This window comes from Solanum dulcamara, chromosome 4 (genome assembly GCF_947179165.1).
Source record: "Solanum dulcamara chromosome 4, daSolDulc1.2, whole genome shotgun sequence".
NCBI classification, from domain to species: Eukaryota; Viridiplantae; Streptophyta; class Magnoliopsida; order Solanales; family Solanaceae; genus Solanum; species Solanum dulcamara.
In genome coordinates this window covers 27,591,201-27,607,843 of record NC_077240.1, presented here as the reverse complement: position 1 = coordinate 27,607,843, position 16,643 = coordinate 27,591,201, and the positions used below count along the sequence as shown (strand labels likewise).

Genomic DNA, 16,643 nt, shown 5'->3' with positions numbered 1-16,643 from the left:
TTCTTATACTCAGTCAGCTAAAACCTACTGAGTACATGTGAATTGTACTCACCCCTACTTCTGTGTCCTTTTTTGATGCAGATACTAGTCGAGGTACCCCACGTGGTAGTTAATATTCTAGCGGATTGTGTATTCTCAGATTAGTGGTGAGGTCCCAGAATTCGGATCGTCACTAGTCTATCTTTATTTTTCAGTCTTTTGTACCATTCAGAGACTTATGTTGTATCTTCAGATTCGAACCTTGTATTAGATGCTCTTTATACTTATGACATCAGGTTTTGGGATAATTTCTTCATTGTTTTTTTCTTTTTATTTAAATTGTGGCATCACTTTCCCCTTTGAGAGTCTTGTATGAGTTTTATTTTTAGGGTTACACATCAGATTGGATTTTGAGATGTATGCAATCATGACCTCAGTTTTTGGGTCGTGACAGCTAGGTAGATCGAGCCTAAGGGCCGGGTAGATCGAGCCTACGGGGCCGGGTAGATCAAGCCTATGGGGCCGGGTAGACTGAGCCTACGGGCCGGGTAGACTGAGCCTACTGGCCGGGTAGACCGTACCTACGGGACAACATTATGTATTGCATCACTTGGAAGTTGAAGAGAAAGTGCTCCAATAAAACCAAAGAAAAAAATAAATTGAAGATTGAAGAAAAGTGTTTTCCAATACAACAACAATAACAAGAAGAAAAAGACAAGAGTATACAACTTTGAATTATAGGTGAATGTTGAAATAATAATTCAAAGTTGGAGTAGGAATCCTAAGTTGTTTAAGATTTGTTATTTTTTGTATTTATTTAATTAATATCTAATTAAGAGTTGTTTGTCCTAGTTCATATAGGAATAAGTTTTCTAATTTAATTTAGCTTCTTACTATTATAGATAGGGATGCTGCTAGGTAAGAGATAAGTGTCAAAAACACATCTAAACTTAGATTGTTTTTGACACTTATTTCTTATTTTAAAATCGAAAAAAATATAAAATATACAAGAAAAAAAATCAAGAAAGATCTACTAGAAGATACTTATGTATATATAGATACTATACTGAATTTGAATCAAATATTTGATCAACCTATATTGAGTTTCTTATAGTTATTACTATTATTTAATAATAGAAGTTTGACCTTTTTTAAAATAAAAAAATTGGCTTGAGACCATATTATAATGTGACAGAGACGCGGAAAATTAGTGATATACTTTGACTAAGGTCACACGAAAGATTAAGTCTATGTAAATAAAATAGGATAGGAGCATCATACATGTGAGCAAATCTTGAATTCTGTTCAAAGCATCATCAACTAATTGGTCTATGTATGGTAATAAAATTAAACCACTTTTCATGCATACCCTAAATTATGCACAAAAGTTATAGAAAAAAGAATAAACCTAATGATTACCGATCCAACAACAAGAAGTGCATGCATTCAAAAGTAACAAAAGAATATAATTATTTTTTCACATAGTTAAAAATGGCTAAAAGAATTCAATTAGATTCGTGTATAACTATTAAAATTGTGGTCTTTAATTTGATCACTAAATATTTTTCCTTTAGCACAAATTAAATTAAACATATTTATATAGCTAATTTCTAAGCTTAAATTTTAGTTTATGTAGTGCCAATTAATATCAACATTCTCATTTTACAATGTCATATATAGTGAATGAAATTTAACATGACATAAATTGTTAAATTGAACTTGAGTTCAACCTAGCTCTAAAAATTAGTTTAAAAGGGGAGAATTGCCAAAGTCATGTTAATAGTTCAAGAAACCCATCTATATGTCTTATATGGGACTTCATTATTCATCATTAATCCCGCACGTACGCCCAAACATTGTCCCGTGGATAATCTATCCGAGGCTTGACTTACACTTGAATTTAACTCAATAACAAAAGCTAGATCAAGAGGAAAGGATTAATGTCCATGCCATATTAAGAGTTCAAGTACCCATCCATCTCCGTCGTGGAATTTTATTCATCATAAATATCTTTTATTACTCATTCAACTTGATTTAATGTTACTCTCCAACACAATTTTTCATCATTACCCGACAAATTTAACTTCAAAGGTTTTTTTTCATTTTGAAAGAATATTTCCCTCCAACTTTCGAATTAATGCAACACAAAATCAGAGTCACAATTACAAGCTAGCTAATTGTCAAATTAAATAGTTGAAATTAAGTCTTTCATCGATGATCTGCCAGACAAAATGTGTAGAACTTCAAGTTCATGAAGAAAGTAATTTTTATTTTGTAAGATTTAAGTATGTAAACAAAAAAGATGTCATGCACTACTTCATTTAGAGAAAAAAGAAAAAAAAATCCTCTCAAAAAGGAGTGGTTATTTCAATAGTTTATTGTTGTTTTCTTTTAATTCCCTACATTTATTAGCTATTGGTAAAGTAGTTTAGCAACTATAGTCCCTTCATATTACCTTTCAATTTCTTGAAGTTTCATTGCATTATGTTATATTGTTATGTATTATGAAGGGAATTAATTAGATAAATGAACAAATCTAAGTTAGGCTTGAAGCAATTTTGTATTATTTGATGGATTGACGATAGTAGATCTTGATAGTGACATAAGTTGTTATTACAAAGACACAATATTATATTGTAGTCAATGAAAGAACTAATATAAGTTATATAAAAAGGGAAAATATGCAGTTGATTAGTTTGTTTCTTTTTCTCCATTTTATATATTAAAGTGGCTTCTATATAGTCGACAAGGTCAATTAAATTACTTTTAAGAAGAATGAAAATAGAGGGAAAGAAAATTAGATTTTTCCTATATTGTTTTATTTATCACACGTAAAGATAAAACTAGGATTAAGCGCCATCATTTCATTAAAGTTGAATAAAGAGAGATCTAGAATAATACAAGATAAAATAATTGTAGTTTATTTTAATATAAACCAGAACTGTTGGATATACATCAAGTTTATACAAAGAAATGAGTCCTAATTACTAGCTTAATGACAAGGGGAGATACGTGATTTTAGGATACTAAATAAGGTATAGTCAATACTCTCCCTCAAACTAATGTTGTGTCGACTTCTTGCCGTGACTTTTGTGAACAAATTAGTTAGTTGATCTTTACATGATATATATATTAGATTAATTCTCTTATATTTAACTAATTCTCCAATGTAATGAGTTTATGTCAATGTGCTCGATATTTTCATGATGAACGGGGTTGGTTGCTAGTATATTGTACTTGTGTTATCTCCATTAATGTGGTTGATCCATCTATTTTGATACCAAATTTCATTTGATAATAGCCTTTGTAGCCAAATGATTTTAGGGCATGCATACAACAAACATACTTCTATATTATGTCTGAATCGACGTATTTCACCATGTCTAATTATGAAAATATAATATAAAAAATCGATTAGTTAAATAAAGAGAGATATCCAGTACAATATATATAAAATGAAAGAATTGCAGTATAGTTCAATAATCAGAACTGTATGATATACATCCAATTTATACAAAGAAAGAAGTCTAAAGGGCAGTCCGGTGCACTTAATCTCCCGCTATGCACGAAAGAAAGAAGTCTAGTTATCTTCTAATTACTAGCCTAATAACAGAGTGAGATCCCTAATTTTGGGATGCTAAATAAGGTATAGTCGAAAATTAGTACTTGTATTCACTTTAACTATGTCCTAAAAGGATTATATTTTAGCAAGATATTCTCAATCCAATTTACATGCGCGGTATATAATAAGTTTAACACTCAAAACGTCTTCTGTTAACTTATTATCCATATTTTGTTTTACGGCAACGGCAAAATATTATCAAAAAATTAAAATACACATAATTTATTAACCACACATAAATATATAAAATATATTTTATAGTTATTAATTTGATATAAATACACAATAATCAAAAATTTTATCAATGGATTAAATCACGGTGTGAAAAACATAAAATAAAATCAAAGGAAGTTTGAGAATTGACATTTTAAGGATGAGAAATGACAGTAATTTGCTGTATATGGTCCAAAATTTGAGAGTAATATTTGCTTCCTACCTCATTTATTACATTATTACCCTATTGGGATAAAATCTGACAAGAGTTTATTCATTTCTGCCGAGTAATTAATATATATATATATATATATATATATATATATATATATTTTGGATCAGTTTGTTCACTTAATGAGTTTTATTTATACTTTGCTGACCAACTTACAACCAACTCACAACAAGCCATTAAGCCAAGCCAAGCCAAGTAAGTCATCAAAACCCCCTAAACCAAAAGAAGTAAAAGAAAATAAATAGAGAAAGGAAAAAGCCAAAAGAGTTTTCTTCTTTGGCTAATAGTGATGTTAAATTCCAAGAAAGCCATAAATCTAATAAAATTACTGTATAAAATTAAGGGCAAAAACAAAGAAGTGTGAGTGAGAACATTTATAGGCCACCCTTCTCCTCTTTTCTCTCACTCTTTGTGCCAGTCTGCTCTTTGTTGAGTGTTAGCTATTTCTCTCTCTCTCTCTCTCTCTCTCTCTCTCTCTCTCTTTTCTTTAACTCTGAAATAGAGGAAGCAGAGAAGTTACAATGTCTACTACCCACTGCCCCTGAAAAACTTCTCTTTTTCTTCCTTTTTTCCCTTCTCTAAATCACTTCAATTTTCTTTTCTTTTCAATAAAGATTGGTTTTTTTCCTTACATTTTGCTCTTTGTGTTTGTTTGGCAGAACCCCATTTGAGGAAAACAGAAAAAGAATGGAGAAAGAGGGTGTTTTGAGTTTTTTAGTGTTTGTGTAAATTCACCATTTCTGTGTTAATTTTTAGTTGTCTTTGGTGTCTTTCCAGATCTATTAGCTATAAAAATCCCACCTTTTCTCATTTAAAGATTACCCCTTTTGTTTGGTTAGCTTGGAGATATGAGTAAAGAAGAGTTCTTGAAGATCCAGGTACTTGCTTCTTTTCTCAATTGACTCATTCCAATAATGTGCGGATATAAAAAAATAAAATTGGGTTGCTTTAGTTTCTAACGCAAGATCCTCAGTTCCCATTTTTATGATTTAATTAGAATCTGTTTGAATCTAAGATGAAAACTTGTTATGGGTTTGTTCTTGTTCTACTTTTGTGTGTGTTGTTTCTCTTGTGTTTGAATGTTGGACGTTTCTGAGAAAGTTAATTACTTTACTCTGTTCTCTGTTGGCTGGCTTTGCTTGTGCATGCAGACTTGTGTCCTTAAAGTCAATATACACTGTGATGGGTGTAAGCATAAAGTAAAGAAAATCTTGCAAAAGATTGAAGGTATTTTTCCAAGACTCAATTTTTATTATCTGAATATATGGCTTGTTTTATACTCTTTTTTTCTGATTCTCTGTTGGTTTTTTTTTAAAAAAAAAATATCCAGGGGTTTATAAGACAAGCATAGATTCAGAACAAGGAAAAGTGACTGTTTCTGGAAATGTAGACCCTGCTACACTGATCAAGAAATTAGCCAAGAGTGGGAAACATGCAGAGGTATGGGGTGCTCCCAAGGCTGGTAACAACCAACAAAATCAGCTTAATAATGGTAAAGGTGGCAATAACAAGGGCCAAGGCCAAGGGCAAGTTCAGAAAGGTGGGAACAATCAGCCAAAAGGTGGTGGAGGAGGAGGAGCTCAAATGCCAAATCAGCAGCAGCAGCAACAACAGTTGAAGGCACTTCAAGATCTGAAGATGCCCCCACAATTCAAGGACCTGAAACTTCCCCCAATGGGCAAAGACATGAATCCAAAGGCTGTCAAGTTTACCATGCCTGAGGATGATTTGACTGATGATGAGTTTGATGAGGATGATTTGAGTGATGATGAGGATGATGAATTTGATGAGGATGAGTTGGATGATGAAATGGATGATATCCCCTTGAATAAGATGAAAGGGATGATGGGGGGCGCGGGGGCTAATCCTGGTGGTGCTCAGATGAAGCTCCCCATGATGGGTGGTAATGGAGGAGGAGCTCAGATGAAGCCAATGATGGGTGGTAATCCTGGTGCTCAGATGATGAAGCCAATGATGGGTGGAAATGGAGGAGGAGGTCAGATGCCTAATATGATGATGATGAATGGTCTTATGAAGGGTGGAAATGGCGGTAACAATGGAGCCAATGCTGGTGGTGGTAATGGGAAAAAAGGTGGTGGTAATGGTGGTGGAAATGTCCCTGTTCCGATTAACATGGGCGGAAATAACGGTGGTAAGAAAGGTGGTGGTAATGGGGGAAATCCAAATCAAGGCGGAGGATCTGCTCAAAAGGGTGGCGGCAAGAATGGCGGAGGGCCGCCACCAAATGGCGGTGGTGGCAGCGGCAATGGTGGTGGCCAGAACAAGAATGTTGGTGGCAGTGGTGGCGGCGGTGGAGGTGGTGCTGGCAATCCTAACATGAATGGCAATGGGGCCAAAAAAGGAGGTGGAGGAAATGATGGGATGCAAGGCATGCCAAACAAGATGATGGCTATGAGTGGAGGTGGAAACATGGGCCTGTTGGGAAACATGCCTAATCCAATGGGGCAAATGGGGCAACAAATGGGTGGTCTTCCAGTGGGCCATATGGGTGGTCTACCAATGGGTCAAATGGGTAATCCAGTGGGTCAGATGAGCCATGTTTCGGCAGTCCAAGGCCTACCAGCAGGAGCGTCAATGGGTGGCGGCGGTGGTGGTAATGGTGGTGGCTACTTCCAAGGTGCTGGTTCTGAAGTTATGGCTGGCAATCCTTACTTCCAGCAGCAACAAATGGCAGCTATGTTGCAGCAGCAGCAGCGTGCCAACGGGAACGAAAGGTTTCAACCAATGATGTATGCTCGACCACCTCCAGCTGTGAATTACATGCCACCACCACCGCCTTACAACCCGTATTACTACGGTCATCCACCACCTCCAAGTGATAACTACAGCACCTTCTTCAGTGATGAAAACACCAACAGCTGCAGTGTGATGTGAGGCCTCTTTAAGATGGATGGTGGCTGCTGCTGTGCATTCATCATAGTCTAATGACTTTCTTAGTCTTTAATGCCATAATATATACAAAGGAGATTAATTTTCCCTTTGAACCTTACCTTAGCTTTATTTTTCTTTCTTAAGTACCTTTTTTTTAATGCTAAGATTAGATTAGGGGGTTTCATGATAGAGTTTAATGGTATATGAAGTCTTTAGAAGAGAGAGAGGAGGGACAATATGGAATGTTGTAAGTTGGGGATTATGGTTGTCTCATGTTTGTATATGTTTTATATATCTTTTATCAAGAAGAGCAAAGGAAATAAAATTGGAAGAAAATCTAAATCTCTTTTACATTCTTCTTATTGATCTATATGAGGAAATGTATTAGTATCAGTTTAAGATGTGTGACCATGCCCAATGATGAAGCTTTTCTTTTAGTCCTTTTCACTAGTATGTGATAGTTTAAAACAATTGATCATCTCTGCTGCTTCTGCTCTTTTAAAGTTATTATAGTGTCCTCCATTTTGTTAGTGAAATAATGGAGGGGAGCCTATTATGGTGGGGTACATGTCCTACATAAATCTATTCATTTTCATTATTATGGAATATGGATGAAAACTTAGTTGGATCCACTCTCTTATCTCTCCCTCTCAAAAATAAATTTAATATGAAAAATATTCTATTATATGATGCTATAGGAAGTGCTTCTACTTAATTATATAAAATATATATGCAATGAAAAGTAGAGAGTAATTCCTTTTCCATTTTAAATATTGATTTATTAAGATATACTAATTATGTTGTGTAGTTTGATTGGATGGAATTTAGAGTTTGCCTATTTTCCTATAGAATATAGAGTATTTAAAACAATCTAGTGTGTCCTAATTAAATATTGATTAAATTTTATGAATAAGAATTAAGAAAGAATAGAGTATTGGGGTAGCCAGGTGTAGGGGTAGCATAATTGGGTATAGTGGGGAAAGGCAGATCCATGAATGTAAATAGTAGCAATATTAATGTACTGATAATATTTCTACAGAGAGCATGTGATGAGTGATGGAGACAAGTTACCACTTTTTTTATATCCAAAAAATCTAACGGCGTTGACACTTTGACACCATTTTCTCTACTCTTTTATATAACATACATTACAAAAAGAAGGAAAAAAATACTTGTGAATATAGTTTTATATAAATATTTTAGTATGTTATTATTATTTATTATGTATAGTTACATATGAATACTTTTAAGAAGTTTTAAGTTACCTACATCGTTAGTGGAAGGAACTTTTGATATTAGATCACTTTTACTTATTATAGCAACTATTATATTTTATATTTAGTGCTAGATATAACTTAGATTTTTTTGTAAAACAACATGATATTTTCTTTACAAAATTTCCCTACGCATAGGTTAAATTGTTGCGAGACATGTTAATTGTATCTTATTGAGACAATGTAGTAATAATAAATCAACCTAGTATAAGAATAATCACACAATTGGTTATAAAGTTAGTGGTGCAATCGTGTGTTAAATTAAAATCGAATACTTCTAGTCAGAATTCGAGCTAGGAGCGAGACCTACACCCATTGTTTGCTTGTCGACCTGTTGTAGGAGGCCTTCCCCCCCCCCCCCCCCCCCCCTAAGGCACTTGTCATTGACTAAGTGTTGTAAGTGATAGAATATCCTTAATGTCATTAAATAAGTATTTTACTGAGATTTAATTCTTTATTTTTTGAAAAATATTATTTTTTAAAGAAAACTAAAAAGGTATAACAGGATAATTAAATAATTAAAATGTCGAAATAAATTACAGCATTATGAATTGATTCTAGTAATTAATCTCTTAAGCATTAGACGTACTGTCTAATTGTTTTTCTTTCTTCTCCTTCGGACTTAAAAAAAAAAGAAAGTAGAAAATAAGATCTCATTTTTGTGTAAGATAATATAATTTATTGTAGTACTAATTAAATGAAGTGGAAAGTTGCAGAAATAAGCAAGTATGATAAAGGAAATCTAATTAAATAAGGGGTGTATACGAAAAATATATAAATAAAAATAATAACAATGCGACAAAGTACAACACTAATGGGCCCCACAAAAGTGTGATTGGTGGTACTTTTAGCCAAAAAAGTACAACTCTGTTTGCAGTATCTTTTTCACAAATCATAACTCATGTACAAATATGACTTCTTAATGTGTTATATACACCCAAAGCCTTTGCATGTTACTTTTATCATCACTCTCTCATATTTTCAAATAAATTTTTATTCTATTTTTTTTAAGTACAACTCTTTTAAAGTCAAATTATTTTTGAATAAGAAAATATAAGATTTTATTTGATACAGATCAAAGAAAATAGGTTATATAAATTGAGACAAAAGAGATAATAGGTCTAGAATGTAACAATGTGTCATAATATAATATGTAAAAATATTTTAAAAAAATACTGTTTGTCTTCAAAAATAATATTATTATTATTATTATTATTATTATTTTTATTATTATTGTTTTCGAGAGATTATTTTATTTATTTTCTAAGTGCCAACAAACTGTGGATATAAAAGGAACTTTTTTCAATTTGAACGGTCTAAATTCCTGTATTTTGAGACCATAGAGTTTCTTCTACTACTAAGAATGTTTAAAATGTGTATCATAATTTTTTGGAAAAACAGTTTTCTACACTTCTCATTAAAGGTTTTTTTTTTCAAAAAAAACAACACATTTTACCATCCAAATTTATAAACTAGTATTATTATTGAAAAGTTTTTTTTATATAAAACAAGTGTGAGTTAAATTATCAGTTAAACATAATATTTTATTTGAGACAGATTAAAAAAAATATGTCATATAAACTGAGACATAAAGAGATAATAGGTCTAGAATGTAACAATGTGTCATAATATAATACTTAAAAATATTTAAGAAAAATGCAGCAAAAATACTATTTGTCTTCCAAAATAATAATAATAATAATATCATTGTTTTTCGAGAGATTATCTTATTTATAAACTACTAGTACTATTGAAAAGTTTTTTTTATTTATAAAATAAGTGTGAGTTAAATTATCAGTTTCTTTCTTTTTTAAAAAAATAAATTTTTTTGATTCCCCCATGCAAATGAGGGGGGAAAAAGAAGAAAAAAGGAGTTGTTATTCCTAAAAATATGTTTGCAGGGACCAAATAATTCAACGGGTGAGATTCACGGAAAGTTGTTTTGGTCACATGAGACATTCATTAAATTGTATCTCCAGATCCAGAACTTATAATTCTGCATTCCTTCTTTATGGAAAAGACACCTACCACCTTCTAGGACATCTTAATCTTCTCTTTTTATTCGATATTTGATATTTATATTAAAATTTGATTAATTTAAATTTATATTGGTTATAGTTTATTCGGAAAAAATATTTTCTGTCAAATCTTTTTTCATGCTCAAGATTCAAAATTGAGATATTTAATTTTAAAAAAAAAACTTTATCTACTGTACCATATCCTTTGACAATTAATTAATATATTACCTTCATTTTCATCTACTCACCTTAAAATTCTTACATTTATTGGTCACACGTTTTACAAGTGATCATTCTCATGTTGACCTTTCTAAAATTAATAATGTAATTATTTTGATTTTCACATTCTTCGTAATTTTGGGTTATGGAATTTTAGAATAATCAGTTTTATATTTTGGTTTATGGAATTTGCAAAATGTAATTCAATTTTGATTCAAATAAATTTAAATTGGATTGATTTTTTTGCAGTTCAACTTTGAATTAATCAATTTGGATACAATTGACTTTTCAGTTTTGATCTATAATTTGAGTTGTTTTTTTAATAAAAATAAATATCCAAATAAAATATTTATGTCAAATTATCTTAATAGTTCTTCATTGCTATCACAATCATCTAAATAAAGTATTCAGACAAGCAATGAAACCGTTACTAAGGAAATGTAACAGAAGCTTTGATAAGTTTCTATGAATTAACAAATCCAACATAGTAAAACCATGTCATACATAGAATATGTTGACAATTAGAAAATAAAAAAAACTAGTCATCTTGAAAAGTAATAAATTTTGAACACATTGAATTTAGTACTCTATACTATATTAAAAGAACGAACGTTCTTAATAATATTATTTAAACTTTTTGCCCTTCATAAAAGATTTCTCTTTAGATAAAATCGTCTTTTAACATTTTTCTTCTATTATTATATTATTATTTTAATGATATTAAATATGAACTATAATATAAATCCTAAAATAATTGGCCAACTCCTAAATAGAAGATTTTGTTTATTAAGGTATCCTAGAATAATGAAAAATTCCATGAATCCTAATTATATAAGGAGAGCTTTAGAACTAAACATGTCCCAAAGACTCCTTTCAACTCATTATGATCATCTTTAAGAATTTAGACTTTTTTCATTAATTTTTATTTTGTACCCTAAATATATTGTTTACGTATTATATATGTTTTTTAGGTTTATTAGGAGTTCTAATTTTAAGTTTTCTACCTTAGGAATTTGAAATGAAATAATTTTTATAAATTAAACACATATATTTGACTTTAGGGTTTAGCCAAATTATTCCCACTCCTACTTCATATATTTTACAAGTTATTTAAATGATCCTAAAAAAATGTAAAATTACTCTTAATTATAGAAGGAAAGAAGCTAAATATGATACTTAAACATTAAGCTATTCTAGTATCAATAAGACTTGAACAAGAAATTTTTAAAATTTGAGATCTTCCCTTTGCCATTTTGACAAAACCTCAGGAACCTAAGCTTTAATTATTTGCTTTGGGTAATTGATTGAATATTATCACTATTAAAAGCTGTACTAATAATATAGATGGACCTAATTTAATCAACTTTTTTATATTCTTCTTAAATGTAGGTTTTCGTTCTTTTTGATGATAAATTAAATTTTTTATAGAGAATAGACGAATATATGAGATTATATATACTGATCATTTTATATGATTCGATTAAGGTATTCATGTTCTTTTCACTTGCCTATAAAAAATAATTTCCAAATGCAAATAGTAACAGAAAGAATAAGAAGGGGCGAATTATAACTTGTTTTGGTCAAATGCAAATAATTTTCACTTCATTCTTTTCAAACTTTTGAATGAAATTCCTTAGTGTATTTGATTTGATAAATAAATATTATTATTATTTGGTTGTTTTGTAGGCTAAGGAAGAAAGTAAGTTCCCCTTCATGTTCATAAGGGAGGAAAATCCCTTGTATAAAATTCTTATTTAATATCATCAACATATTTTTGAGTAATAAAATTATTTGATGAGGATGTCTTAATAAACAAAGTGGTAAAAACTTTATCTCTCCAAAATTCATGATTGACTAAGAGCCCGTTTGGATTGATTTAAAAAAAAATAGTTTTTTAGTTAAAAATAAAAAAGTTAAATATAAATGATTTTTAAGTCAAAAAATAAAAAGTAGGGAGAGGTCTACTTTTGATTTTTAACTTATTTTAACTTATTTTATATTTGTTTAATACTTTCAAATTTAAAAATAAATTTGACCAACTTTTAAGCCTGAAGTCTTTCATACGAAGCCATAGGAACTTGTTTAAGATCATATAATGTTTTAGTCAACTTAAAAATATGATAAGATTTATGTAAATCTTCTCATTAATAAAGCCATTTAAAAATTCACTTTTAATGTTTATCTAGAATAACTCGAAACCTTTGAAGGGAACATAGGAAAGGAGAGTTCAGATAGATTCTAACCTGGTTATTGATGCAAATAATTCATTGTGATCGATACCTTCTTATCGTGAATAGCCCTAGCCCACAAGTCGAGCTTTATTTTTTTACTACTTTTCTATCTTCATTCGACTTGTTTCTGAATACCTATTGAATTTCTTTAATGATGATTTGTAGGTTTAGAAATTATGATGCATTTTTAATTTTATTCGAATTAATGAAGTTCTTCTTACATTGCTTGTATCATACGTACTATCATCCATGAGAGCTTCATCAAAATTTGCTTGTAAAATTATTTAGGGTTATAGTTACAGGCACAAATTCATCAACAAATAAAATATGCTTATTGAAGATTCTATATAGTAAATATGACTTGAACCAAACTTTCAAACACAAAATTAAGCATTAAATCTCCAAAATGAAGGATCGAATTGTTACAGTAGTCAATAATTTGGCACTTGGAGATATTAGTTTTCTGTTCAGGTAATCACTAATAATTTTTAAGTACGATAAAAACACAAATGGTTGTAATGGGTCCTATTAAAATGAAGAAATATAATCATGCCAAGCATACTAGATATTTTGTACAGCATCATTATGATTCATGTGTGACTAAAAAAACTTGAAGTTATCGTAAATATAAATATTATTAACCATAATAATACATTCTTGTTTTACGTAAGAAAATTCACGTGAAAACATTTTGCTGCTTATGTTAGGTTGGCACACAAATATACAGACCCACGTTGATTTTGTATGTTGCCGTTACAATTAAATGTCGTCTTCTCTAAAGTCTCACTGTTTTTAATACGACAAATTACGAACTATTCATCTTATTTTTATTGTTATGATTTTTCACTCTACTCATTATACTCAACTTGTTAAAGTGATTTTTTTTTTTTAAAAAAATAATAATAAATTAAAACTATTTTATTTTTCTTCAAAATGTGAAGAGTCGTCTCACATCGATTTTTTAAGAAGTGAATGGTCTTTTTAATTTGGTTTGAGCAATTCTCATTTCTGGAGCTGACTTTTAAGATTGAGATCGATATAAAATTCATTTTTTTTAACATGTATCAGACAAAGGTGTATTCAACATTATTGCACTGAATTTATCTGAATCCATCACTTTTAATATATATTATAAATTTATAGGTAAAAATTCAATAAAATTATATTAATTACGGTTGGAACTCATGATTTTTAAAATATAACATGTTCAAAGTTAATTTAAAAGTCTTAAATGTTGAACTCGTATAGTTTAATTCTTGAATAAGTGCCTCTATTATCTGAACAAGACTCATCCCAATTATTGTTTTATGATATTAGGGCTTTATAATAAATTGTCCACAATGTAGATGTCCAGTCTTAGATGTAAGGGTGGGGAGGAGGGATGTTCCGAGTTGTTCATAGTCCCACAATGATTGTTTACAGAATAAGTGATCTCTTTAGTAAGGCTTCGACAATCTTCAATTTTGAACTAGCTTTTATGGTGGACATATTTCAATTCTCATTTTTGATATTGAGCTCCATATTAAATTAATTAAATTACATACACACCTATCACCAAATGTCCGATCCTAAGCATGAAGGGGAGGGTGTTGGTAAAAAATCCACATCGCCCCTTTATGAAATGAGTAATTTCTATAATATGTTTCGAAAATCCTCCTTTTGAACTAACTTTTAGAATTTAGATAAGCACAAAGTCCATTTCTTTTAGCACGAAATAAAGCCCTTTTAAATGTAGCAAGTAATTTCAAGGATCAATTTAATAAACGTTTGAAAAGTAATAAAAAAATAATTCCGCATATTAAACGCAGAAAATTCAAACGAGATTAAGAAACAACTTTTTATTTTAATAAAGTCATCAATTTCCATATGGGTTTAAGCAAAAAAAATCCAATGAGATATTTTGAAATTTCTTTAAAATAAAGTGGCAAAATTAGATTGCATAAACTCACACAGTAACTTTCACATGTACCTTTTCTTACTGTCTGGATTTTTTATCATTTCATATCACAAGAATTGCGGCAGTTTTAAAGGGGGGAAAACTTGTTTACAACATTTAAGGTAAAATAATCAGTAAATTTCACTTAGGGTGTGTTTGGTTTGAAAGAAAAATATTTTTCTATTTTTTTATATTTGGTTGACTTAAATATTTTAGAAAATATTTTTCAAATCAACTTATTTTCCTTAAATTTAAGAAAAATGAATTTCCTCCAAAATTTAAGGAAAACATTTTCCAAAGCTCCCCTTCAATTTGAAATTACAATTTTTTTTCTTACCCTATCCGCACCCCGACCCTATCCATCTAAAAAAAATAAAAATTTTAATTTATTTTAAAAGAAAATTCGAATTTTTTTTACCCTTACCTCTGGCACCCCTACCCCAAACAACCCCCCCCCCTCTATCCTTGACCACCCCTACCACCAGGACCCTCCCCTTCTCCACACAAGAAAAAAATTAGAAATTATTTTTGAAAAATATTTCAAATTTTAAAGAAAATTCATTTTTCTTACCTCACCTCTACTCCGACTACCCTATCACCCCCCTCCCCCACAAAACAAAAAATTAAAAAATATTTTTGAAAAAATCAAATTCCGATTTGAAAGTTAGGATCGATGGATGGAGAGTCGAGTCATCTCCCAAGTTGGATTGGGGTCGAATTTCAGATCGATTATCGAGGTTGGATCTCGAATTGATCATCAAGGCCGAATTCCGATTCGGGTGTGTCCGGATTAGGTCCCAAATTGATTAATGAGTTGATTTTCATGTCAAAAATTATTTTTTAAAAAAAATATTTTCTACTCTCTAATCAATAATAAAAGATATTTTTTGCAAAATATTTTTCGTTCACCAATCAAACAATAGAAAATATTTTTCACTCACCAACCAAAAATAAGAAAATAAGTTAGAAACCAACTTGTTTTTCAAGAAAACATTTTCCTTCGTACTAAACAACCATAATCTCCTTAATTTTTTTTTGGCTAAAATCTCCTTAATTTTTCTAGTTTGAGAAATAATATTCCCCTTACTTTTTAAATAAGTTAATATATTCCCTTGATTATAAATCAGTTGTTTAAATTGAGTTGGATCATTGAATGAAATTTTGAAACGTAAATAATCACCTTCAATTATGATTAATTATTAATATATTTATCTAAAAAAATAAAAATAATTAAAAGTAGTAGTACCTAATGGTATCTTTATAGGAAAGTGTAATTTTATTTTAATTAAGCATTAGGTGGAGATATTTTTGTTCAATTTGAGCTGCTTTTGGGGAGAAAATTCAGGGTTTTTTCCCACGAGGCCTCCCAGTAGCTTTTATAAAAGTACCAAAAAATACTACACAAATTAGTAGTACTAAGTACTAACATAATGATGATGAAAGATGAAGTTGCCAGCCAGTCCTTTCTTTTTTTCCACCTACTATATTTTGGAGTTTGAAACAAAAAAGGTCTTGGAATATTTTTTTTAAAAGGAAAAATTCCTGATATATCTTTCAATTTTATCTTAGTATACTTTCGTTAGTAAAATATCTCATATATACCCTTATTGTTACACAAATGACTCACATATACCCCACTAATTACAAAAGTTGCTCATATATACCTCCACTATTACAAAAATAGCTTACATATACCATTTTTATCTTAAGAAAGTGAAAAAATAATTTTTGATTTTTTAATTTTAAAAATAATTCATGTATGCGGGAGGGGGGGGAGGGACAGGGTATATATATTTTTTGAGAAAGTAAAAATAAATAAATATATATATATATATATATATATATATATAAAGCCATGTATGATTTTTTTTTAGCAAAGTTTAGGGGTATATATAATTTTTTTCACGCATGGATTATTTTTTAACTTCTTTGATTATCATTATTTGAGTTTTTAATTCTTTTTTAATTTTTATTTTTCATTCTTTGGTGTAAATATAAGAGAAATAAAAAAAGTGTGAATAGAAAAA

The 16,643-nt window shown here is 30.0% G+C and overlaps 1 protein-coding gene across 1 annotated transcript; it reads left to right on the top strand.

The window, feature by feature from the left end:
- The first annotated feature begins 4,396 nt into the window (after positions 1–4,396).
- On the top strand, positions 4,397–7,289 carry LOC129887165 (heavy metal-associated isoprenylated plant protein 33). Its single transcript, XM_055962143.1, has 3 exons — positions 4,397–4,924; positions 5,198–5,273; positions 5,377–7,289. Exons 1-3 carry the CDS (start codon positions 4,895–4,897, stop codon positions 6,939–6,941), a joined length of 1,671 nt encoding a protein of 556 aa, XP_055818118.1. The 5' UTR covers positions 4,397–4,894; the 3' UTR covers positions 6,942–7,289.
- The last annotated feature ends 9,354 nt before the right edge of the window (positions 7,290–16,643 follow it).

Coding starts and splice junctions, on each gene's coding strand:
- LOC129887165 (XM_055962143.1), top strand. CDS start 4,895: ATGAGTAAAGAAGAGTTCTTGAAGATCCAG. Junction 4,925..5,197: donor AAGAGTTCTTGAAGATCCAG/GTACTTGCTTCT, acceptor TTGTGCATGCAG/ACTTGTGTCCTTAAAGTCAA. Junction 5,274..5,376: donor AATCTTGCAAAAGATTGAAG/GTATTTTTCCAA, acceptor AAAAATATCCAG/GGGTTTATAAGACAAGCATA.